The sequence below is a fragment of the Pituophis catenifer genome, unplaced genomic scaffold (genome assembly GCF_029215685.1).
Source record: "Pituophis catenifer annectens isolate HBS135680 unplaced genomic scaffold, rPitCat1.0.hap2 SCAF_16, whole genome shotgun sequence".
Classification (NCBI taxonomy): Eukaryota; Metazoa; Chordata; class Lepidosauria; order Squamata; family Colubridae; genus Pituophis; species Pituophis catenifer.
In genome coordinates, this window is record NW_027256896.1 from 3,038,040 (window position 1) to 3,062,004 (window position 23,965).

The window sequence follows — 23,965 nt, forward strand, 5'->3', positions numbered from 1 at the left end:
CATATGCTAGTTTTGTGGCTGCTCAAGAAATAGTCAGGGAAGGGAAAGGTTTTGTCGCTCCCGGTGTTTTCTTTTCTGTGGGAAACGGGTCCAAATGGCTCTTTGAGTGTTTAAGGTTGACGACCCCTGTCCTAAACTGTTAGGGGGAAAGGAACTTTTCCTGCTTCCGGGGGAGCCTGAGCAGCAGCTGCTGTTTTAGGAATCTTTCAACCTCATTATGTTGAGAGAATAAAATGGGTGGCTCAGATGATGGGGGCTAGGCTCAGTAGTTTGGCTTTATTAACTGTATGAAAAGTAATAATTTATATAGTAATATTATTATTTAATGCTAGAAATATACTGCAGTTCCAGATTTGCAAACTTGGATCATTGAAACAGATTAGTTTGTTTTTTTTAAAGAATGGACTCTGTATGGATGAAATGGGAAGATCAGTCAATCAATGCTGTCCCAGGCAGCTATGCTAATGACATGTTTAAAAATGAAGCTGCTTAATTTCCTGCATATAGTAGGAAGTTACATATTTCGGTTTTGTTTTTGTGTTTCTTTCTCTCTGCAGTTTCTTTTCCTTTTTATATTAAAAACAATAAATTTTAAGAAGAGAGATTGTTCACGTACGATAAAACAAAAACAAGAATATCCCAGCTGGTTTTACACTTAGTGTCCTGCGCAGAGGTTGCACCAGTCTAGATTTAAGCCTGTGGGCATCAAGACAGCAGGAAGGCCCTTTTGCAGAGAGGGGATGCCCAGCGGGTCAATTTTGTGAACTGAGTGGGAGGAAAGGAGGCACCCAACTGCCTTCCTCTGCCCTTCTTCTCTTCTTCCATTACGCCCAGGAAAAAAAAGAAAAGGACACCAAGGCTTGCAAGGAGACTCCCAGGTTCCTTCAGGATCTTGCTGACCAGCCAAAATTTGCCACAAACGATAACATTTAATGTAGCCAAGAGGGGGGATTGTTAAACATGGCAGAATGTCAAAGTATGAATATTCATAGACTGGAATAGGCACCAGATCAGCCAATGGGAGCTGTTTGAATAGGCATGGTAACAGGTCAGCCAATGGGGACTGTTTGGAAACTGAAACAGAGCATTTGTTTGTATGGGGCCATAAGAGACAGTTTGGAGACTGGGCGTGGCTTAGACTTGCTGAACTGTATATAAGAGTTGGTTTGGCCTCTGTAATGGGAGCCTCTGTGCAATATATTAGCCTCTGTATCTCTCTACTCTGTATCTGAATATTGCTTCTGTGTTCCTGATATTGTATGCTGAATTCTCCTCTACGGAATTGTATATAAAGAAGTTTCTTATATAATTTAAATCCTGCCAAATTGTCTGATTGTGTGTGCTGCAACAAACTTTGACACAGAGTTATCGTATTTAAATTAAGATTTATCCATTCAAATTAAGTTGTTGTAAATCTTGCCCTGCCTTGAGCACACAGCCCTTTGCATTGGACTCAAAAGCTTGAAGATGGTGCAAACACTCGTTCTGGGACAGGAAGCTCTCCATCTCTTCCCGTTTGGAGCCCCTTGGCTGATGCCTGCTGCTCTTCTCCCCAGAACCAACGTCTGTCTTTCCTGTCTCTGGAGATTCATCCAGGTCATGGTTGTCCCAAAGGTGCTTTTTTTTTCAAGAGGCAACTGGACTTTCTTTGTTTTTCCTTGAAGGCGTTTCGCTTCTCATCCAAGAAGCTTCTTCAGTTCTTTAGTCAGAACTAAAGAAGCTTCTTGGATGAGAAAGAGAAACATCTTCAAGAAAAAACAAAGGAAGTCCAGTTGCCTCTCAAAAAAAAAAGCACCTTTGGATCTTTCTTTCATCTTCCTTCCACTCAGGGCAGGACTACTCAAGCTAAGCTCCAGTATCTATCCAGACCCCCTTTGGACTGGAGAGGGGGCCCTGCAGGTAATTGCTGCTAAGATAGGGAAGGCTCTCCTGGGCTGGCTCTGGGGCACATAAAGACCCAGAGAGAGATTTACGAATGTTCTTCTGTTGTCAGTGAAGGCCACGGCCTCCTGAGCAGTTTAAACAGGAACCATGAGGGAAACATGGGAAAGTCACCCCTTTAGGAACTGGGGGGCTAAATTGAATTCTGAAGAGGAAGAACAATTCGGGGCTGACATTTTTGGACCTTTCTTCTTCCCTCTTTCATTCAATCTTGTGCAGAGATTCTGGAAGGTTCTTCTTTTGATGGAAGTAGAGCAGAGAAGGACCTGGCACTTGGAGCACATCTGATGCTGGTGGCTCACCTGAAGTTGGCATCTGCCACAACCCCGTACCACACGGCATTGGCACAGAGGAAGAGGAAGATGAGGAGGCAGCAGCATGATGCTCTTTGGACCCGGGTGAAGCGACTGCGTGGGGGCCGGTCCCACAGCGAGAGCCAGACGTGCCTCTCAAAGAAACCCCGCTGCAGCTCGCCAATGAAGATCCGGAAGAAGCTCCTCAGGTCTGCCTCACCTGTGGAGAAAGAGAAACGGGTGAATACCTACAGGGAGGCTGTAGAACAGGAGTGGGGAACTGTAGAGCACGGCCAGCTCAGGAATTCTGGGAGCTGAAGTCCACAAAGGGCCATCGTTCCCCACCCCTGAGGTAGAGCATGAAGCAGTAGAGCAGAGGTCTTCAAACTTGGCAGCTTTAAGACTTGTGGACTTCAACTCCCAGAATTCTCCAGCCAACTGGCTGGAGAATTCTGGGAGTTGAAGTCCACAAGTCTTAAAGCTGCCAAGTTTGAAGACCTCTGCAGTAGAGGCTATGGAAGACTCTCCTCCTGTTGCCCGTGCCTTACGGGGATACACCATCTACAAGAATGGGAATCTGCTGGAGGAGACTGGCCTGGGCTTGTCCTCACTCCAATCCACTCCACCTGAGGGATCATTGGTGCTCCTTTCAGCCTTAAAGGACCTCTTGCTAAAGAGTGTTGCTCTCTCACGTTCAGCCCTTTTGTGTTTCCCTTCCCACAAAAGGGGCATCTGCTCTGGGGCAGCCATTTTGCCCTTGCTGTGGAGACTCAAGCCAAGCATGGCTATTAGTTCGCTCAGGCTGGATCCCTCTGGATCCTCCTTCCTCTTCCACTAAGCCAGTTTCCCTCCCTCCCTCTCTCTCTCATCTATCTATCTATCTATCTATCTATCTATCTATCTATCTATCTATCTTTTTTTTGTCTTTTAATGATCCCTTGCATCAGGGTGGAGTCAGGGCAACTGAATGGAGCTGAGTGTTTACTGGCCAGATGCCCTTCCTGTCACCAATGCAGAGTTCGCAGCTGATTGTGCTCAGAGAGAGAAATATCTGCCGCTACCTAGGATCGAACTCACAGCCTCCTGATTGTGAGACGAGAGCTCCACCTCTAGGCCACTGCACCACTCATCTATCATCCATCCATCTCTCCCTCCCTCCATCCCTCCCCCCCCATATCTCCAGATATCTATGTCTGTCTATCTATCTATCTATCTATCTATCTATCTATCTATCTATCTATCTATCTATCTATTGCAATGTATTGTAATTACAATGTACAATGTAATGTACATATGCTGCCCATTTCACTGTGACAGTGACTTGGGATGGCCTTACAGCACGATTAAAAAGGTAACCCAAAAGAATTAAAACTTAAGGAAGATTAAATGAAGACTAAGAACCAAGAGGAGAGGGAACGTGAGGGGTGGGGACCTTTTCTCTATCCAGGCAGCCACCCCCACTGTAAAGCTCCCCAACTGGGGCAAAGCAGTGACACAGCAGAGGCTCCGGTGCCGGCTGACGCTGTCCCACTCACTGGCAGCAAAGACCTCCTTCTCCACCAGGCCGTCGTTCTCCAGGCTGTCCACAGACAGCCAGTCGTTCACCAAGAAGTGGTAGCTCTTGTAGGTCTGCAAGTCCCTGACAATGACATGCTGCAGAAACCAAGCTGGGCTGAGCCCTGAAAAGCAGAAGGTAGAAGGAGAGACGGTTCAGCCAGGCCAAATGTCTGTGGAGATTCTCCATCATTCAGGTCATGGTTGTCCCAAAGGTGCTTTTTCAGGAGGCAACTGGAATTTCTTTGGTTTTCCTTGAAGACGAGCCAAGAAGGCTCCACACCCATTTGCACCACTCAGGTGACCCTGAGGACACAGATAAACCTCCAAGTGGCCTCAACGACCCACTAAAAGGATGCAAATGTCCAGCTGTCTGCAAGGAGTATAAATCCTTCCATTCCCACCAGCCTGTCAGAATTGAAGAAGCTTCTTGGATGAGAAGCGAAACGTCTTCAAAGGAAAAGAAGAATAAGAAAGTCCAGTTGCCTCCTGAAAAAGCACCTTTGGGTTTAGCCAGGCCATTTTCTGAGTCCCCTTCCTATCACTAGGCTTTGGAAATGGCCACTAAGAATATCTGCCTCCTCTCCTCTCCTCCCACCCTCTCCCTCCCACCCCCAGCAGCTTTGCAAGGTGCAAATTCTCCCTTTATCAGTCTTTATCGCTCAGGCAGTGTTAACAAGTCAGAACTTTTTACTTGTTCTCTAAAGGCAGGGGTCTCCAACCTTGGCAACTTTAAGACTGGTGGAGGAATTCTGGGAGTTGAAGTCCACCAGTCTTAAAGTTGCCAAGGTTGGAGAGCTGACTGAGGAATTCTGGGAGTGAGAAACGGGTGAATACCTGCAGGGAGGCTGTAGAACAGGAGTGGGGAACTGTAGAGCACGGCCAGCTCAGGAATTCTGGGAGCTGAAGTCCACAAAGGGCCATCGTTCCCCACCCCTGAGGTAGAGCATGAAGCAGTAGAGCAGGGGTCTCCAACCTTGGCAGCTTTAAGACTTGTGGACTTCAACTCCCAGAATTCTCCAGCCAGCTGAGGAATTCTGGGAGTTGAAGTCCACCAGTCTTCAAGTTGCCAAGGTTGGAGACCCCTGCTCTAAGCTAACCTTTCTGGGTTTGTGGACTGTCAGCGGTGGGGTGTGTGTGTGTGAGAGAGAGGGTGGTGGTGGTTCTGCACAAGCAGCACACGGCCCAGTTCCAAACAGGCCACGGCCCAGTACCTGCTCTAAGAGTCACTTGAACAGTGCAATAAGCAGTATATAAATGTAAGAATAAATACACAAATAAATTCTGGGCTTCAACTTATGGAAAGAGCCAAAGGGGAAACAGTCACTCCAATGGCTGGATTTACACAATAGGCTTGGCTAAAAAGAAGGGGCTAAATGTCGGCATCCTATGGGAACCCAGCCATTTCTCAGCAGGTTGTGTGAACCGTGTCAATGTGTTGAGTGGACTTGTTAGTGCATCACGTGACACCCAAACATAGCCACTGTCTTAAGTTAACTTGGTCTAGTGGGGTTCAGCAGGTTGTGTGGGAAAAAGGAGGAGAGGGAGACAAAATTAAAGATGGGCTGCCAAGCAAAGGAATACATGTTTATTGACAGATGAGAACCGACAATACCTTGGAGACAGACATTTATATAAATTTATATACATTTATATACATTTATATAAATTAAAAAGCAATAGCATTAACAATAACACTTAGACTTCGATACTCCTTCACAGTGCTTTACAGCCCTTTCTAAGCAGTTTACAGAGACAGTGTTGTGGCTCCATTACCTGAGCCTGTGTCATCGGCAGGAGAGGACTCCGAGAGTGAAGGAGAGGAGTTGGCAAGGCCTCCCTCTCCAGGACCCTCCTCTCTGGCAATGCCTTCGGTGTCCGCCGAAGGGCAAGAGATAGGCCCGGGGCCAAGCACATCCACGCAGCCACAGGTGGACAGTAATGAGGGAGATGAGTCTTGGCTGGATCCGCAGCAGCGTCGCAGAGATAAGCACGCGCAACAGAAGAAGAGGCATGCCAGAGATTAAGCTGAGTCACTGAACCACACCCCATAGGGTATAAAAGGGGGTGAGGTGGCCATTCAGACTCTGTGACGGACAAAACTAACTACTATCAAGTCACATTGCATCTTTGGAAACAGCATTATCTGCCTTGGATTTAATTACGGACTGGACAATTCTTGAACTGTGTGTATCTTGTTTATGAGTAAAGTTCTTGGCAAGCAGCTACTGGGTTTCTGCCAAGCCTCTTATCGGAAGAATTGGTTGTTTGCCAGTTTATTTAACCCCTGGCTGTCTGTTTGTGTGCGTGTGTGAGACGGGGACAGAACAGTCAGCATCTTGCCCCCATCAATCTGGGTCCTCATTTTACCGAATTCGGAAGGATGGTAGTCAACCTTGAACCGGTCAGGATTGAACTGGCAGTCGGCAGAATTAGCCTGCAATACTGAATTCTAACCACTGCGCCACCATGGCTCTCTTGACCAATGAAGACCAATGAAAAGCAGGGATTCCGTGCACTTGACTTCATGTTGAACTGTAAGTTCTGTACTCCAGCTGCTCAGCTAACCTCAATACCTTGTCGCATTTATTCACCTTTATTGTCGTGCCAGATCCGGATCTTCCACACGCTGCCCAGGTTCCGCTCTGTGGCCATCTGGAAGATGTCGAGACTGTTGCGCCGAAAGGCATTCTCATCATCCAAGTGTCTGTGCCCAGATTTGCTATCCATCCCATACAAAGTGATCCCCACGTGGGCTGTCGTCCCTGGAAAAAAAAGGAAGGAAGGAAGGGAGGGAGGAGAGAAGGGAAGGGAAGGGGGGGAGGGGAGGGAAGGGAAAGGAAGGAAGGAAGGAAGGAAGGAAGGAAGGAAGGAAGGAAGGAAGGAAGGAAGGAAGGAAGGGGAAGGAGAAGGAAAGTAGGTTTAAATTGCAATTCTCTAAGTACCTCCTCAAGAGCTTTAGCAGAGCACCTTATAATATACAAAGGGGTCCCAGATCTGCCACTTGAATCAAGATTTGAAGCTGGCAGTTGGAACACAGCTGGGGCACTGCTATCCTAATCACAAAATCATCACCATGGAAAATATTGTAATCATCCTGATTTCTACCACCTCAGTTTAAAGACCTTGGAACAGATGGAGAAGATGATGGAAATAATAAATAAATGTTAACTCTTTCATTTACTTTTCATGTCGACATCATTCATTCATTCATTCATTTATGTACGTATACACATACGGACAAAACCCAAAATACACAACAGGTGTGAGAACTGCATCCCTGGAGTTGTTGAAAGCTGAGCAGCCAGCCCATTATTTATATCGTGTGGTGGTCTCAAAGAATTTAGAATGGGAATCTCAGCTTCCACTTCTAAATCCCAAGACAGCATTCCAGTGTAATGTCTAAAGGTTGAATCATGGCAACTGGACCAAATTTTGTTAATCTGAGATGTCTCGTTGCTCATCCAAGCAACTTCATCAGTCAGAGCAAAATTAGTTAGGCAGAGAGTCAGAGAGTCGTTGGAATGTACCAACTCTTGCCAAACCAACTTCAGAAATTTCTCCCCACAATGGCTTGCAATATGTCAGTGAAGACTCAATCATCCAGGCCAAAAGGGGTCTAAAGGTTGAATCATGGCTACCGGACCAAAATCTGTTAATCTGAGACGTTTCGTTGTTCATCCAAGTGGAATGGAAACGCTGAATGGAAGAGAAGGGCAGTCAAATATTGTGTCAGATCGGCCATCAAACTGCTTCAGCCTTACTTCGCTTTGATGGCATCCTGCCATAAAAAGGGAGGAGGAGGGGAGGAGGGGAATGTCGGGAGGGGGGATGACAAGATCCAGAGGTGTCAACCGGAGACAATGGTTGAAAGATCCAAGGACACAGGCGTGGGAACTCAATGCAAACACCCACCAAAGAGGCGCCAAACTTTAGAATTGTTACCCAAAACATCTAGTTTGAATACCATTGGACATTTAAGAAATGATCAGCGTGGGTGGGTGGGTGGGGGAAGGGGCTTGGAGAAAGGAAAATCATTGGGTTTACGTGGGAATATTCAGATCTGGTTTTGCTTACACTGTAACCATTTGGCTTTAGTAAAAGTATACTTTGCTGCAAATGGAGTTGAGGGTTTTTCTTTCCTAATCGCCCAACCTGGAACAGGCCTGACAGATGGCTTTATCAGATCTCAGGATGTGGCCTGGGTGATAGTGAATTCCCTTTGCAACTTTATGGTGGAACAGATGTTGGTGCAATTCCAATTACCCCCTCACTAGGAGAAGGGTAAAAATTATACAAAGCGCATGTCATGTATGTACATGCCCATACATTTAAACTGCATAATATGTATTCTATTGCCAGTCAAGACTCCCCATAACTTCCAAAACTCACCCAGCCTAGTTCTGTAACTAAGTATTACAGAGAGACCCATCAAAGCACTTCAGTGAACAAGGACAACCATTTGCTCATGAGGTTTTCTCCTTGGATATCACAAGGCAAGGGTTTGGTTTTTTAAAAAAAAAATAAAATAAAATAAAAGGACAAAAAATAAGAGCTTACATCAGCCCCAAATGCTGTTGACAACAGATGTAAGATGGCAGACTTTTTAATGTTTTTCTTCTGCCAACTGAAATCTAAAGTCAATAGAAAGTCTCATTTCCCATCACACATTACAGCTGTTGGCAGCTGCATAGTTCAGGGGAAAAACAAGCCATTCCACAGCTATGGGACAATCATTTCAGAACGTTACAAAACTATGAACAAGCTTTCAAATTTGCCAGACACGCTCCCCAAGCTGGTGTGAAACAAATTCTAGGCTGCTTTGACAGAGGGATACAATCAAGTGAGGTACTAATACCACTCAATAAGGCCTTAGTAAGGCCACACTTGGAATTCTGCATCCAGTTTTAGTCACCACATTATAAAAAAGTTGTTGAGACTTTGGAAATACTGCAGAGAAGAGCAACTAAGATGATTAAAGGCCCGGAGACTAAGATACATGAAGAACAGTTGCAGGATTTGGGTATGGCTAGTCTAGAGAAAAAGGGACACGGTGGCTCAGTGGCTAAGACGCTGAGCTTGTCGATCGAAAGGACGGCAGTTCAGCAGTTCGAATCCCTAGTGCCACGTAACAGGGTGAGCTCCCATTACTTGTCTCAGCTTCTGCCAACCTAGCAGTTCGAAAGCACATAAAAAAATGCAAGGAGAAAAATAGGGTCCACCTTTGGTGGGAAGGTAACAGTGTTCTGTGCGCCTTTGGCGTTGAGTCATGCCAGCCACGTGACCACGGAGACGTCTTCGGACAGCGCTGGCTCTTCGGCTTTGAAATGGAGATGAGCACCGCCCCCTAGAGTCAGGAATGACTAGCACATATGTGCGAGGGGAACCTTTACATTTACCTTTATGGCTAGAGAAAAGGAGGACTAGGAGAGACATGATAGCAATATTCCAGTATTTAAAGGGCTGCCACAAAGAATTGGGGGGGGGAGAGAAACTTATTTTCCAAAGCACCTGAAGGCTGGACAAGAAACAATGGATGGAAATGAATTAAGGAAAGAAACAACCTGGAATTAAGGAGAAATAGTGAGAACAATCAACCAGAAGCTGTGGGTGCACCATCACTGGAGGCTTTTAAGAAGAGATTGTCAAGCCACTTATCTGGAGTTATATAGGGCATAGGGCCTCCTGCTTGAGCAGGGGGTTGGACTAGAAGACCTCTAAGTTCCCTTCCAACTCTGTTATTTTGTTCTTCTGTTAAATCTTGGGCCTGATGGTCTTGTCTCAAAGCCTGTTGGTGACATTTGGGCTAATTTGAGAAAAGAGATGGTGTAGGGATTACTCCCCAGGAAGCTTGCTCCTAAGCAGAAATTCATTGCCAGACAATTCAGAGGTTTTTTGTTTTTTTTAAACTTTGGCAAATACAGGAATCTACTTTTCTACGGGGCACTTCCTTTGCAGGATCAGTTTGCAGGGACATTGGAGCAGCCACTACCCCATTTGTGTGAGCCTGGGACTGTTGCCTCTCCAAACAGGAGCGCCGGATCCAATAGTCATTATCTTGCCAATATTCTAATGGGAGGGGATATTTGTTCTGGAGGTTTCCCCCCAGAGGATGCCTGTGTTCCTTAACAGCTGCCAGATGTTCTCCATTCTGCCCTTGCTTACTGGACTCCAGGATATAGAACTAGAGGGAGAGGGATTTTTCCAGTCCGCTGCCCTTCGGATATGTTAAGATTGCTGTTAAAGCTTTCTCCAGATAGTCCAGGTCCAAATTAAGGGTTGGCCATTATATGCCAAAAAATCTAGAGAGCATCATGCCAAGCAGGACTCACAGTTACTGCAACCAAAAGTACCGTAATTCTTTCACACATGATTCTCAGAGTTCTTCTTCAACAAGATTTATTAAGACGGATAGAGTATAGATTTTAGCAACTAAAATCTATACTCAGTTTCCAGTTTTGACAGAAGTGTTGGAACCACCCAGAGTTTCTGGGAATTGGGTGGCAGTATTATTATTAATTTATCCCCCCAATTCCTTCGGGTGGAGTCTGTCTTAGTAGTCAGCAAGGAAGTGGCTCTTTGCACCAATCACTTAGCAGGTTTACAAAACCTCCTCCTAAGTCCTTATCAGTCTATGACATCTGGTTTAGAGAGTCAAAAGACTTTGGTTTGGTCCACTGCTACAACGTGACCTCACTGCCATTGTCCTTGCAGCCTCCTGACAGGCTGGAAACACACAGCATGACCTGCAGCTGAGAAAAAGGGAATAAACTGGAGGGAAGTGCAAAATGAGCTCCACTGGGAAGTGGCATTTTAACATTTTATTTGGGATTAGCCAGGTAAAAAAAGAGGCAGGGATTCAATCATGCAGGCAGTATCTTGACATCTTGCCCCCGCAGCTGCCCCTCTCCGTAGGTTCACTTGTACGTCCCAACAGCCTCTCCAAGTGATTTGGCATTTTTTTTTGCTTGAGTTTGCACATATTATTAACTAGCTGGATGCCTGTGCTTCGCTATGAAACTATGTGATCGGGTGTGATAAAATTTAATGTAGAATGTAGAATGTAGAATGTGTAACTCCGTAGCATCAGGGTGTGTTAATATAAGGCAACTGGCAGTTGGAACAGAGGGGGAGAGGGAGTAGAATGTCCCAGTCTGTTGGCCACACCCACGCCTGATTTAGCAAAGGGGTAGCATCAGAGCATGTTAATATAAGGCAACTGGCAGTTGGGACAGAGTTCCTTTCAGGTGGGGAGGGGCAGTAGAATGTCTAGCTCCTTAGCATTGGAGCGTGTGAATATAATACTGTATATGAAATACTAAATGATCTGATGGTCATTTTGAAAAATCCTTTCTTAGCGAGCACCTAGAAGCCAAGAGGAACATACGCACCAAATTTCAAGTTTGTAGGCTTTACCGTTCTGGAGATTTCGTGATGAGTGAGTGGTATTTGGCTTTTATATATATAGATAAAGAGAGGATTCATGAATTGGCAAAGCGCTCATGGTTTTAAGAAAAACACAGCCCTGCCCCCAAGAGATGGGCAGAGAAGGGGGCCCCAGGGAATGCCCTCCCCCATGATATGGGGACGGAATCCAGCCTCATTCCCAAGGAGGGCTCATCTGCATTCCTCAAAGCCTAACCAAGTGGTTGATAATGAGGGTCACAGATACTCACCTGACCCTTTGCCCCAGCCTGTCTTCACCAAGATTTCGTATCTGTACAGCCCGTTCTTCCCACAGAAAGGGATCGACCCCACACGGCTGATGTCGATCAGATCCAATTTGTGCACAATCACAGCTGCCATGGAGTAAGTCACCAGACAGACAGCGCAAGTCAGCAGAACGATGTAGTTGAGCCCGGGACCTGGAGGCTGAAGGGAAAGGCAGGGCAGATTTCAAAGAACGGTGACTTCCTGCTGCTTACCAGATCGGCTTTCAGCCAGCGCTTAAATCCACATTTCAGATGAATTTTGGCAGTAACTGATCTGAGTACATCTCCCCAGGAACCTACATATATTACCACCATTAAAAAAAAAACAGGACCAGTTTAATTGTACTATATACCAGGGGTGAAATGCTACCGGTTCACTCCGGTTCAGGCAAACTGGTAGTGATAAACACTACCAGTTCATCATCTGGTAGTCGAACCAGTAGTTTAAAAAAGCTACGAGTTCCTCTGAACCGATATTTCCAACGATCAGCTGTGTTGCGCGGTTTAGCTTTGCTAGGAAGCAGGAAATCCTGCTTTCTAGCAAAGCTAAATCTGGCACCACAGCTGATCCCCTGCTGCTGTTCTATTTACCTTCCCAAGCCTCCTTTTGGCATGCATTGCGCATGCACACGCAACGTGCATTTGGCGCGCAGCGTGCATGCGTGGCCAGCAAGCCGGTAGCAAACCGGTTCAGATTTCACCACTGCTCTATATTATTGTACCCTTGGAATATTTTCAGGATGTCCAATAATGTATTGTTACTATCCTCCCAATTGATCATCTGGACATTGGGCGTTTGTGTGTGTGTGTATTGTGCTCAATTTTATCTATTATCTATTGGGAGGAAATCAGCAATACATTATTAGACATCATCAAAATATTCCAAGGGTGAAACAATCATTCTGGCTGCTTCTGTGCCGTCTGGCTAGGAGTGGACAGAGACGCCCGAGAAACAGACTTTGATCCAGCTCTGGGGACAGGAGGGGACGCATGCATGGAAGGCTGCATGGACTCACATTTTCGGTGTGCGGTGAACCGGTTGTAAAATGATGTGAAACCCACCTCTGGTGGAAACCCCCTACCCCCACCCCCAAAGATTTCTCCCTTGCAAGGAAGGGCATATTCAGCCTAGAAATGAGGTTGCAGAAAGAGGGGCGAGGAATACAGATAGTCCTCCACTTACAACAGTTCATTTAGCAACCGTTCAAAGTCACAATGGCAGGGTGGGGGGAAGTGACTGATGACCGTTACGATTTCACACTGACGGCCGTTGCAGCATCCCCATGGTCACATGATCAAAAATTCGGACGCTCGGCAACTGGCTCCTCTTTATGACGGTCGCAGCGTCCCGGGGGTGTGTGTCCTGCGATCCACTTTTGTGACCGTCTGACAAGCAAAGTCAATGGGGCAGCCAGATTCACTAAACGGTTGTGTTACTAAATTTAACAACTGCAAGGGATTCCCTTAACACAATGTTTCTCAACCTTGGTAGCTTGAAGATGGGTGGACTTCAACACCCAGAATCCCCCAGCCAGCGCTGCTGGCTGGGGGATTCTGGGCGTTGAAGTCCACCCATCTTCAAGCTTCCGAGGTTGAGAAACACTGCCTTAACAGCTGTGACAAGAAAGGAAGTTAAATGAGGCAGAATTCACTTAAACGAATGTTCCGGCTTAGGAACAGAAAGTTTGGGCTCCATTGCGGTTGTAGGTTGAGGACTACCTGTTCAACCCTCAGGTTTTATAGGAGAACTTTAGACACCTCAGGGGGTTCATTTTGTGCACAATTTCTACAGGCTGAGGGTCTCCAGGGCACCAGAGACACTCTGGCCACGGAGAGGAGGAAGGGTGATGGCAGAAGAGGTGAGGGATACAGAGGATCTGGTCTCTCGTAATTTCTCCGAGTACACAAAAGGAATCCATTCGAAGGATCTAGAGCAAGGGTTTCCAACCAGGGCAACTTTAACCCTGGCAGATTTCAACTCCCAGAATTAGAGCAGCTTTGGGCTGAAATGTTATAGAAGGGAGTTTAGACAGGACAAGAATTTGCACACTCCTTGCTCGTGGACAATTTGAGATTTCTGGGGTTCCAAATATCCCCCCATAATAGGGGAGAAGCATGCCCAACTCTTGAAAGAAATAGGAAGTCAAGGCATGGGGAGGGCGCAACAGTTTGCACAAGAAAAGCCCTCCCAAACAGCAGAGGATAGGAAGGGACCGATCCTTGCCGCTGGGACAGCCACCGAAGATGCTTAAGGATAGCAACAAGTGAAAGGAGGAAAGACTTCAGTGGGCCAAGGGCCACAAAGCAGTGGGTGAGGGTCCCGTCTCCAAGGGAATGCCCTCGGCAAGCCTTTGCTCCCCAGCCTTCTCCATGATTTATTTTATTTTTTTTATTTTACTTTAGATTTATATACCGCCCTTCTCCCTAGGGACTCAGGGCGGTGTACAGCCAAGTAAAAACACATAAATACATAATACATAATACATAGATTAAGAACAGATTAAAAGGAAATATCTCAATTTGGCCCAAAATTTAAAAAGACAAACGAATTTAAAATCATTTAAAATCATTTAAAAGGATTTGTTAGGCCAGCCCGGCTTGTTGAAAAAGAAAAGTTTTAAGGGAACGGCGGAAGGCACGAAGGTCTTGGATTCTCCTTATCTCTGGGGGCAACTGATTCCAGAGAGTGGGAGCCCCCACAGAGAAGGCCCTCCCCCTGAGGGTCACCAGCCTGCATTGCTTGGCTGATGGCACCCCGAGGAGGCCCTCTCTGTGGGAGCGCACGGGTCGATGGGAGGTCGTCGGTGGCAGAAGGCGGTCTCAAAGATAACTAGGTCCTATGCCATGGAGTGCTTTTTTTTTTTTTTAAGTTTTAAAAACACACTTTATTCGTATTTAAAAAAGACATTTAAAACAAATATAAGAAAAACTGACAAGTTTCTCTTAATCAAACACACAAATTACATATACAAATACAGTACATATATAGTGCTCAACTTCATCTATTAACTACTTTCTAATGTTATATATACATATATACATACGCACAGTGACTTATTTCCTTCTATATCTCTCTGACAGTGCAGTTGTTTATTTACATTGATTTCTCCTAAATTTCATCTCTAACCATTCCCCCTCTCTGACTTATCCACTGGTACCAGCTATTCCATATTTTAAAGTATTTTGAGTCTTCCTTATCCTGTAATTCTAGGGTTAATTAATCCATCTCTGCGCATATATAGATTTTTTGTATTACTTCCTGATCAGTTGGCAAACGATCTATTTTCCAGAGTTGTGCCAATGCTAATCTAGCCGCCGTTATAATGTGGAGTATTAAGTATTTTATGTCCTTTCTAATATTCTTATTAATCATGCCCAGTAAAAAGACTTCGGGTGTTAATTCAATTTCGTAATTTGTTATTTCTAATATCCATGTTTTTATTTTGTTCCAATATTTTTTAATTTCTGGGCAAAGCCACCAAGCATGGTAAAAAGTTCCCTGCATTTTTTTACATTTCCAACAAGCCGGATTCACATTTGGATACATTTTTGCTAACCTTGCGGGTGGCAAATACCATCGGTACCACATTTTATAGTGATTTTCTTTGTAGGCTACCGATTTTGTCATGCTATAATTATCTTCCCATGCTCTTTCCCAATCTTCCAATTGTATATTGTGCCCTATGTTCCTCACCCAGGCTATCATCTGCCCTTTGACCAACTCTTCTGCCAAATCGTATTCGAGTAAATATTTATAAATTTTTGAAATTAATTTCCCTTCTTTAGATTCTAATAATTTATCCAATCGATTTTGTTTTAAATCTATTCCTTCCTCCTCTTGGTCCTTTCTGTATCTTACCTTTATTTGCGAGTAGGGCCACCAGTCTATTACTATTCCTTGTTCTTTAAGCTCTTTAAGCTCTGGAGCGCTTTAAAGGTGGTAACCAACACCTTGAGGCGCACCCGGAAGACCACTGGGAGCCAGTGCAGCTCGCGCAGGAGCGGTGTTATGTGGGAGCGCCATGCAGCTCCCGTAATTACCTGCGCGGCCACATTCTGGACCAGTTGGAGCCTCCAGGTGCTCCTCAAGGGGAGCCCCATGATGGCCTATCCCTGGCCTTGCTATGCACCCCAAGAGCTGCGAAAGTCCAGGACTTCATGCAAGCCTTTGGGAACAAGGGAAGATGCTGCCGCTCCCAAATGGTGCTGCTTTTGGGTTAATTCTTAATTATCTTGAGCTGTGGTGGCATAGTGGTGAGAATGCAGTACTGCAGGCTTCTTTTGCTGACTGCCGTCTGACTGCAATTTGGCAGTTCAGATCTCACCAGGCTGAAGGTTGACTCAGCCTTCCATCCTTCTGAGGTTGGTAAAATGAGGACTCAGATTGTTGGGGGCAACAGGCTGACTCTGTAAACTGCTTAGAGAGGGCTGTAAAGCACTATGAAACGGTATCGAAGTCTCATAGCTATTGTTATTGCTATCTGACAGTACATGGTGATCATATTTTCTGGGAAGAAATAAAGGGCCACTCTAACAAAGGGGCAAATCTGAAAGAAGTTCATAAGGATTAAAAAATATATATTTTAATTTGAAAATGTTTGAAACTTTGCTTTACAGAGGAAAATTCAAGAGCAAAAAAAAAAAAAACTTTTACAAAAAAAAGCATATTCTAATAGAAATATCTAAAATCAAACAATATAAACAATTTATTTTAAAAACCATTCAATTTCCATATTTTTCACATGGATGCAGGGCCGGATTTAGATGAAAAGAGGCCCTAGGCTATTCCACTTATGAGGCCCTTTCACCTATAGTGAAAGTGTAATTTTAATTTTGCTGACAATTTGAATGTAGGCCCCTCTTGATCTTGAGGCCCTAGGCTGAAGCCTACTTAGCCTATAGGAAAATCCGGCCCTGCATGGATGCCAAAGACCACACATTAAAGCAGGACCATTTGTGCAGTAAAAGTTAACTGATCGAAATGAAGGGCAAAGGTTTTTTTTTTAAAGAAAATAAAATAAATTTAAAAGGCAGCTTCCTGAACTGAAGGACTGTCTCTTGTGATCAAGACAGATGGTCACTGTACTTAGAGGTTTGGCCCCTGAGCTGTTTCTGTTGACGTGGCCAGATGGAGAAATTTCACCTTTCCATTTGTGGCTGTGTCGCCCATTCCACAGGAAAAGGCTTTTAAGGAAGGATCGGACCCGTCCGCCAACTTTCATGCAAGAGGAGAAGTGAGCTGCTTTGACCCAAAAATAACAACAGCCACCGCCAAGGTACAACAAATTAAAAACAGAAGCAGCGCGTAACACCAACAGCATCCATCAAAGCTCCACGGCTTAACTCACCGGCTTTATGAACTGCACAGAGTGCGAGGGGACGAAGAGGCTCGCCCCGAAAGCGGTCAGGTGCTGGGTTAAGCACACGGCCTTCTCCGGAGTGGCCCCCTCCAAGGGAGCCATGCCCTCCGTCTTCCAACGGGCCTCTTCCGCGTTGAAATACTGGCACAGGGAGCTGTACAGACCCAGAGTCACCTCCACGGGAGACCACACGAAATGGTTGGTGATGTTCAAGTGATGGTCTCTCACTGTGTCTGCAATCCTAAATCAGAGAGGGGACAGGTTACCTGGTGGGGCAGGAGAGGCCACCGGCTCACTTGCACCCACTTATCATCCAGCTGGCCGGCTATGGTGGGTGGAAAAGCTTCCTCGCCCGCCACTCTTTTCTGCCTCCCCTGCGTTGGCCATGGGTGACCTCGCAGCACTAGAGAAGTGCACCCCAACAGGTGCCCCCTACCTCACTTCCTCCCCGGGAACCAGGTCGTCTCCCTTTGGCCCCGGAGGTCCCACTCACCCTGGGGGAACAAAGATGGTGTAGCGCCGTGGGTCGCCCTGTGGCCCCTCCTTCATATCCTCCAGTGAGATCTCCTTGGAGGCTGTGCAGTTGTGCTCTCTGGATTCAGGGGAGTGGAAGAGACAGACGGCAAGAAACGGCTCCTTTTCCCGGGAGACGTAACGATCTGGCAGAGAGGAGACAAAGGGGGGTCCCAGCTAAGAGAGTGACTTCCTAGGCAGAGGCTCACCATTCCATCCATGGGTGGCTTTTTTGAAACCAGGAAGAGCTGAGAAGCAGAGAAGCAGGCTGAGAAGCTTGAGCAGAGTCTGCTGTCTGGGAGAAGCTCTCCTTGGAGGAGGAGACATTTTGGAACTCTTAAAGAGAACTGTCTTTCCTTCCTTCCTTCCTTCCTTCCTTCCTTCCTTCCTTCCTTCCTTCCTTCCTTCCTTCCTTCCTTCCCTCCCTCCCTCCCTCCCTCCCTCCCTCCTTCTTTTGCTGACATAAAGACTGAAATTATGATTTATGGATTTGTTTATATGTAACAGATAGGATATGGGAAGAAGAGATCATTTGTTGTATTTTAAGAGAAAGTGATAAGTTATTAAAATTGTTGATATCTGTTGTGTTGAAGGAGGATATGATTAACTTTATACATTTCTTTCCTTTCCTTTTCTTTTTCTTTTTGTTTTTTTTCTCTCTCTCTTCTATTCTCTATTCTGCACCTTCTATTTTTCTCTTTTTATTCTTTTACAGTATTTTTCTTTAGTTTTTATTGTGGTAAATCATCATTTTTAATAAAATTATTATTAAAAACCAAGAATGGCCTCAAGGTTGTGCAAGCTACGATGTTCACCTTCCTCAGGGATCCCTCGAACATGCTCTTCCTGCCCTGAGCAGGGGCTAGACTAGATGATCCCTCCTGCCCTCCGACTCTTCGATCTTGAAGAAGATCGAAGTGCTCAACCCAAGGTTGGCAATTCCAAGAGGCCAACAAATACACAGGGGTATCTCAATCAGGCACCTACCTGTGACGATGCTGAAGGTGATCTGGAAATACAGGCCGGCTTCCGTGTTGCTGTTCTCCATCGAGACCACCACGTGCACCGAATTCTTCTCCTCCACCACCACCGTGCCCACGGTGATGTTCTTCGGCTCAGAGTCCACAACCGCCACGGTGATGGCCTTTTCCACATCCAGGCTGCCGACCGCTATTTCTGTGCCGTTGCTGCTCTGAAACTCCATGGAGGCCACCTCGGAGGAGACACTGTAGTTGGTGATGTAGCCAAAGGGGAACGGGTTGTAGTCAACATGGAAGATGACCTGGACGACGTCCGTCAGGTCGGAGAAGGTGGCTCGGAAGGCCTGGGGGATGGAGAACTGGCAGCTCGGGGTGTCCCCATAGCAGAGCAGGGCATGGGGGTCGGCTCGCTTCCCTCTGGCTGTGATGTTGCTCCCGGCCAGCTCCAGGGGCTCCTCGTTGAGCACTCGGGACTTCATTAGGATGCGCATCAAGTCAGTGGACAAGGCGTAGGCTTTGGAAGCCACCTGCTCCCGGTTTGGAGTGCTAGAGAGCTCCTGCCGCTCGGACTCCTGGGAAACGGCGTTGACGAGGTGGATTAAGTCTCCTGCAAAGCAACCCACCAAAATCAGGACCAGAAGCCTTGGTGGAATACAAAATGCCCCACCCCACTGAAACCACGGCCTGCCACAGCTGTCCGCCACTCACCGGACGGCTTGCAGAAGTGCTGCTGCCCCTCCACCGGACCCAAAGGGTAGGATTGCCCCAAATCCTTTACCACCACAGGGGTGTCTACAGCCACGACGGTGTAATCCCAGCAACGCCTGTTTCTTCTGTCGCAATGCTTTGTTAACTGTCCCCTGAGGACAACCCTTGACCTCTCGTGTCACTTTCAGCCAAAGAAGAACCACAACAGTTCTTGGCATTTTGTCATCGCACAGGCTCACATTTTCGACATGTCAAAAGTGCAACTATCAGCCAGGAATACAAAGGCCGGTTGTGGCTATGGAAATGCAGATCCATAGGCCCAAGTTTCCTTTCAGCACCAAGAAGCTGGCTGTCCTCCAGGGGAGGGGTCTCCAACCTTGGCAACTGTAAAACTTGTGGACTTTAACTCCCAGAATTCCTCAGCCAGCGAGGAATGGGAATTGAAGTCCACAAGTCTTAAAGTTGCCAAGGTTGGAGACTAAAGAATTGCTATCTTTCTCCATTTTGCTCAATTATATATAAAAAAATAAACCCATACAACTAATTCATGGACCTCTTCATTTTCTCTTGGTTTTCAGCTGCCTGCTTGGCACGCATTTCCTTACAATGATTAGAAAACAGCGCGGTCCTCCAGAGAAGGGGATCAAAAAGACAAGATGGCGGCCATGATCACATGACCTGCCCTGGAGCTGCCATCTTGTCTTTATGACTGCACTGCAGAGGCCTCTCCCTGATACCAGAGACCCAACTCCCCATGCTGAAGGTGAGCTGTGCTGGCCCTGGAACCAAGCCCTGCTCCCCAACCCAGAGGTTGATGCCCAACCACAGACAAGCCATCCAGGTCCTCCTCAGTTGGGCTGAACTTCCAACACTGTTTCCCTACTCTGGAAAAAGGTTCTCTTTCCCATAGGACTCTCTCATCCCACCCAGGGGTGGGCTGCTGGGGTTCGCGGGGGTTCGGGAGAACCTCTAGCTAAGATTCTGTGCAGTTCGGAGAACCCCCAAATCCCACTCCTGCCTGGCCCCACCCCACCCACCCTGCCCCTCCCCTCCCAGGAATCCCCACACAGCCCATTTTGGATGCAGGTAAGTGCAGGGCGCACACGGAGGATCGGGGAGGGCAAAAAACACGCCTACTGGAAGTTCCGGAGCTTGGGGAGACCGTTTTCGCCCTCCCAGAGACTTGAGAAAAGCCTCCAGAGCCTAGGGAGGGCGAAAACACCCCCCTCCCATGGTATAGGAGGCTGACTAGGCCATGCCCACCATGGCCACGCCCACCCAGCAACTGGGCAGAGAACCCCTTACTAAAATTTTTGAAATCCACCCCAGATCTCACCCCATCTCTGGCTCCAAAAGACGCCCCCTTCCCTTCGCTCTGAAGTTTGGAGAAGCGACCGAAGAGTGTATTTTGGGGTGCCTGGCCTCCATCCCTCCTGGGGCCAGCCTCACATTTCTGGGGGGGGGGCCTCACCCATAATATCGAGGATGTTGTCAGCAATGGCTTTGGGGGTCATGGTTCCTTGCAAGGTCTCTCCTTGAAGAATGGCCATCATCGTTTCAAGCTTCCTCAAAGTCTTTGTCAGGCAAGATCGACAGACAAATTCCTTACTGGCCACCTGCGAATCCAACGCACAGTGGAAGCAAGTCAGAAAGGCACAAAGTTTCTGGTCCTCATGGTGCTTGAGTGCCTTCACCACTAGACCAAACTGGTTCTCGTTTGGAATATGTTTGTGTTCATTTCAAAAAGACAAGAAAGGAAGAGAATAAAAATAGGAGGCAGGAATGGATGCTAAGGAGGAGATCACCTAAGACAGAGATGTTGGGAACGATGGTCCTTTTATGACTTGTGGACTTCAACTCCCAGGATTCCTGAGCCGACTGGCTCAGGAATTCTGGGAGTTGAAGTCCACAAGTCATAAAAGGACCATCGTTCCCCACCTGTGACTTAAGACTTTCTGCCCATTCCGTTTCTACTCTCAACCCATTTTAAACCAGGAAGCTCATCGCCGCTCTTCCCATATGATTCACAACATACTGGTGTGTGAAGCACATTTGAGCCAGTCTAGGCACCCCCCCCCCCCTCCATCCCAGCCTTCTCCCTGTGCCCAAAACGCCTACCATACATTGGGCCAGTGCAGCCACAATCTGTCGGATGTCATCCACCGTGTTGACCTTCAAGGAGGTCAGGGTTTTGGTAACATTCTTCCGGATCCAGATCTGGAGGGGGACATCAGACTCGGCTCCCAGCTTCGGATGCACAGAAGATTCATGCTTTGGGTGGGAGGACAGAAAATGAAAAGTCAGCTTCAAGGACGCAGTTTGCAAGAAGAGAAACTCAAAAGCCGGCTGGAGTTTTGCTTATACCAAACCAGGGTGGATTTGATTTAAATCATGATTTAGATCACTAGTAAAAAAGGCTTGATTTAAATCAACTCAATTTAAATCATAAATTTTAAGGAGCAACTGTCATCCTTGTCCTGAAGCGGCTCCTCCTCTGACCACTGTTGACTCACCGATATTGCAGAATATACAGCCTCATGCTACATAACTAAGGTCCATTTTATGCTGAGTAAACTCAATTATTAATGTATCTTAAATAGAAAACTATCTTTAGATAGATTTTTACTCCAAACGCATTTTATTAAAATGAAATTCAATAAAAATTTAAAAAAAAACTGATTTAAATTTTTAAAAATTTGGGGTTTCTTTCTCATGCCCTCCCTTTCCCAGGATTGATTTGTCCTGTATTTTCCCTTAATGCAGTGTTTCTCAACCTTGGAAGCTTGAAGATGGGTGGACTTCAACTCCCAGAATCCCCCAGCCAGCAGTGCTTCTGGGAATTGAAGTCCACCCATCTTCAAGCTGCCAAGGTTGAGAAACACTGCATTAATGGTTCCTGGATGTTTTCACCAAAGCAACCTCTGTACAGGTAATTCTCAACTTACAACAGTTCATTTAGTGGCCATTCAAAATTACAACAGCACTAAAAAAAGGGATTTGGTGATTTTTTTCACACTTACAACCACTGTAGCATCCCCAGGATCATGTGATCAAAATCCAGGTGCTTGGCAGCTGACATGAATTTATGAATTTGCAGTGACCCAGGTTCATAGAATCCCCTTTTGCAACTTTCCAACAAGCGAAGTCAATGGGGAAACTGGATTCACTTAACAGTTGTGTGGCTAATTTAACAACTGCAGGGGATTCACTTAACAACTGTGGCAAGAAAGGTTCTAAAATAGGGCAAAATTCATTTTAAGAAATGTCTCACTTAGCAACAGAAATTTTGAGCTCAATTGTGGTTGTAAATCAAGGATTACTTGTATTCCTATATGGTGTGTTTCTCAGATTAAGAGACAGATTAACAGATTAACAGAGTTGGAAGGGACTTTATAGGTCATCTAGTCCAACCCAAATATACAAAAGTATGAAGGCTATTGCTTAACACATTGTAAGCCGCCCTGAGTCTCCGGAGAAGGGCGGCATATAAATCAAATTAAAAAAAAAAACCCCACTCAAACAGGAGACCCTGCACCATTTCTGACAAATGGCAGTCCAATCTTTTCTTGAAAGTCTCAAGTGATGTTTCCTCCTCATTTCTAGGTTGAATCTCTCCTTGGTCAGTTTCCACCCATTATTCCTTGTCTGGCTTTGTTCTCAACCTTGGCCACTTGAAGAGGTATGGACTACAACTCCCACAATTGCTGCTGTTGGGGAATTCTGGGAGTAGAAGTCCACATACCTTCAAGTAGGTTGAAAAATGTGGCTTCATGGGTGCTTGGGAAGCTGCAGATTCTGTCTTTCGGCTGTGAATATGGTCTCCAATGGAGACAATTTTGATCAGGAAATTAATGCAGTGCAAAAAAAAAAAAGGAAATTTCACCGTTAGCTCTTGGCTCCATAGTGCAACCTGACTGAGACATCCCAGATAGAGCATCCCTGGGGGTGAGATGGGGTCCAAAACTTCAGGACAGCAGCTACAACCATGCACTTTTTAGAGACTATTTTGACATTTTGACCAAACTGACCCTAATTCTCCTGATTTTCCATTCCATTGCTTTTTTTAAAAGAACAGACAACGACCTAAGCATGACTCCTTCCCATCACTTCTGTGTGTTTCTTTCCAAGACTGTGAGATTTCCTGGCAAAGTATTAGGCAAGTTAGTTTAATTTTTAATAGAATAGAATAGAATTCTTTATTGGCCAAGTGTGATTGGACACACAAGGAATTTGTCTTGGTGCATACGCTCTCGGAGTACATGAAAGAAAAGATACATTCGTCAAGAATCAACCTTTAATTTCACAACGCTGAAAAAGGACACCAGCATCCTCACACCATAAGTTCATACCTCATTTAAGATGGTGATGAGAGCCAGTGAATACTCAATAACAGGTTGGGGGTCGCTCTGTTTGACCAGGCCTTGCAGTATCACCTCCGTCTTGTTGTAAAGCCATTGGGGAAGACTGTGGAATCCCTCTGGCGTCCTGGGCAAGGTGATGACCATATAACTAGACAGAAAAACAGCAATGACTGTCACATAGAATGCTCTGCGTCTGATAAATTAGCTATGTCCCTAATATGGAGTGTTTTCTATGTGCAGGGAGGAAGCTTGTGTTTTAAATACGAGACAGCATTAAAACAAGCGACTGGCAAGGATACAGTACAGTTTAGCAAAAAGGATATAGCACAAGTAAAGGTTACAATCACTAGGATGTTGACAGAGTCTCACTTCCCCAATCAAGCATCAGTTTCACTGGTTGTCAAACTGTTTCCAGGCTCAGTATCAAGTGGGGAGTACACCGTTAAAGTTCTAAACAATATGGAACAAGATATTCAGGGTGTTTATTTTTATTTATTTATTTATTTTATTTATTAATTAAGCTTATATGCCGCCCTCTCTCCG

The 23,965-nt window shown here is 46.0% G+C and overlaps 1 protein-coding gene across 2 annotated transcripts in view; it reads right to left on the reverse strand.

Annotated features, from left to right (window-relative positions):
• Nucleotides 1–23,965, reverse strand: part of PKD1 (polycystin 1, transient receptor potential channel interacting) — a 112,534-nt gene that overhangs the window by 28,806 nt on the left and 59,763 nt on the right. For both annotated transcript variants that reach the window (XM_070955275.1, XM_070955274.1), the window contains 10 exons: nt 23,411–23,570; nt 21,180–21,332; nt 20,533–20,677; nt 18,361–18,960; nt 17,354–17,519; nt 16,849–17,101; nt 11,465–11,660; nt 6,383–6,553; nt 3,770–3,913; nt 2,244–2,454 (listed from right to left, as the gene is read on the reverse strand). In XM_070955275.1, the coding sequence (XP_070811376.1) occupies nt 2,244–2,454; nt 3,770–3,913; nt 6,383–6,553; nt 11,465–11,660; nt 16,849–17,101; nt 17,354–17,519; nt 18,361–18,960; nt 20,533–20,677; nt 21,180–21,332; nt 23,411–23,570 (2,199 nt within the window). The remainder of the gene's footprint in view (nt 1–2,243; nt 2,455–3,769; nt 3,914–6,382; nt 6,554–11,464; nt 11,661–16,848; nt 17,102–17,353; nt 17,520–18,360; nt 18,961–20,532; nt 20,678–21,179; nt 21,333–23,410; nt 23,571–23,965) is intronic.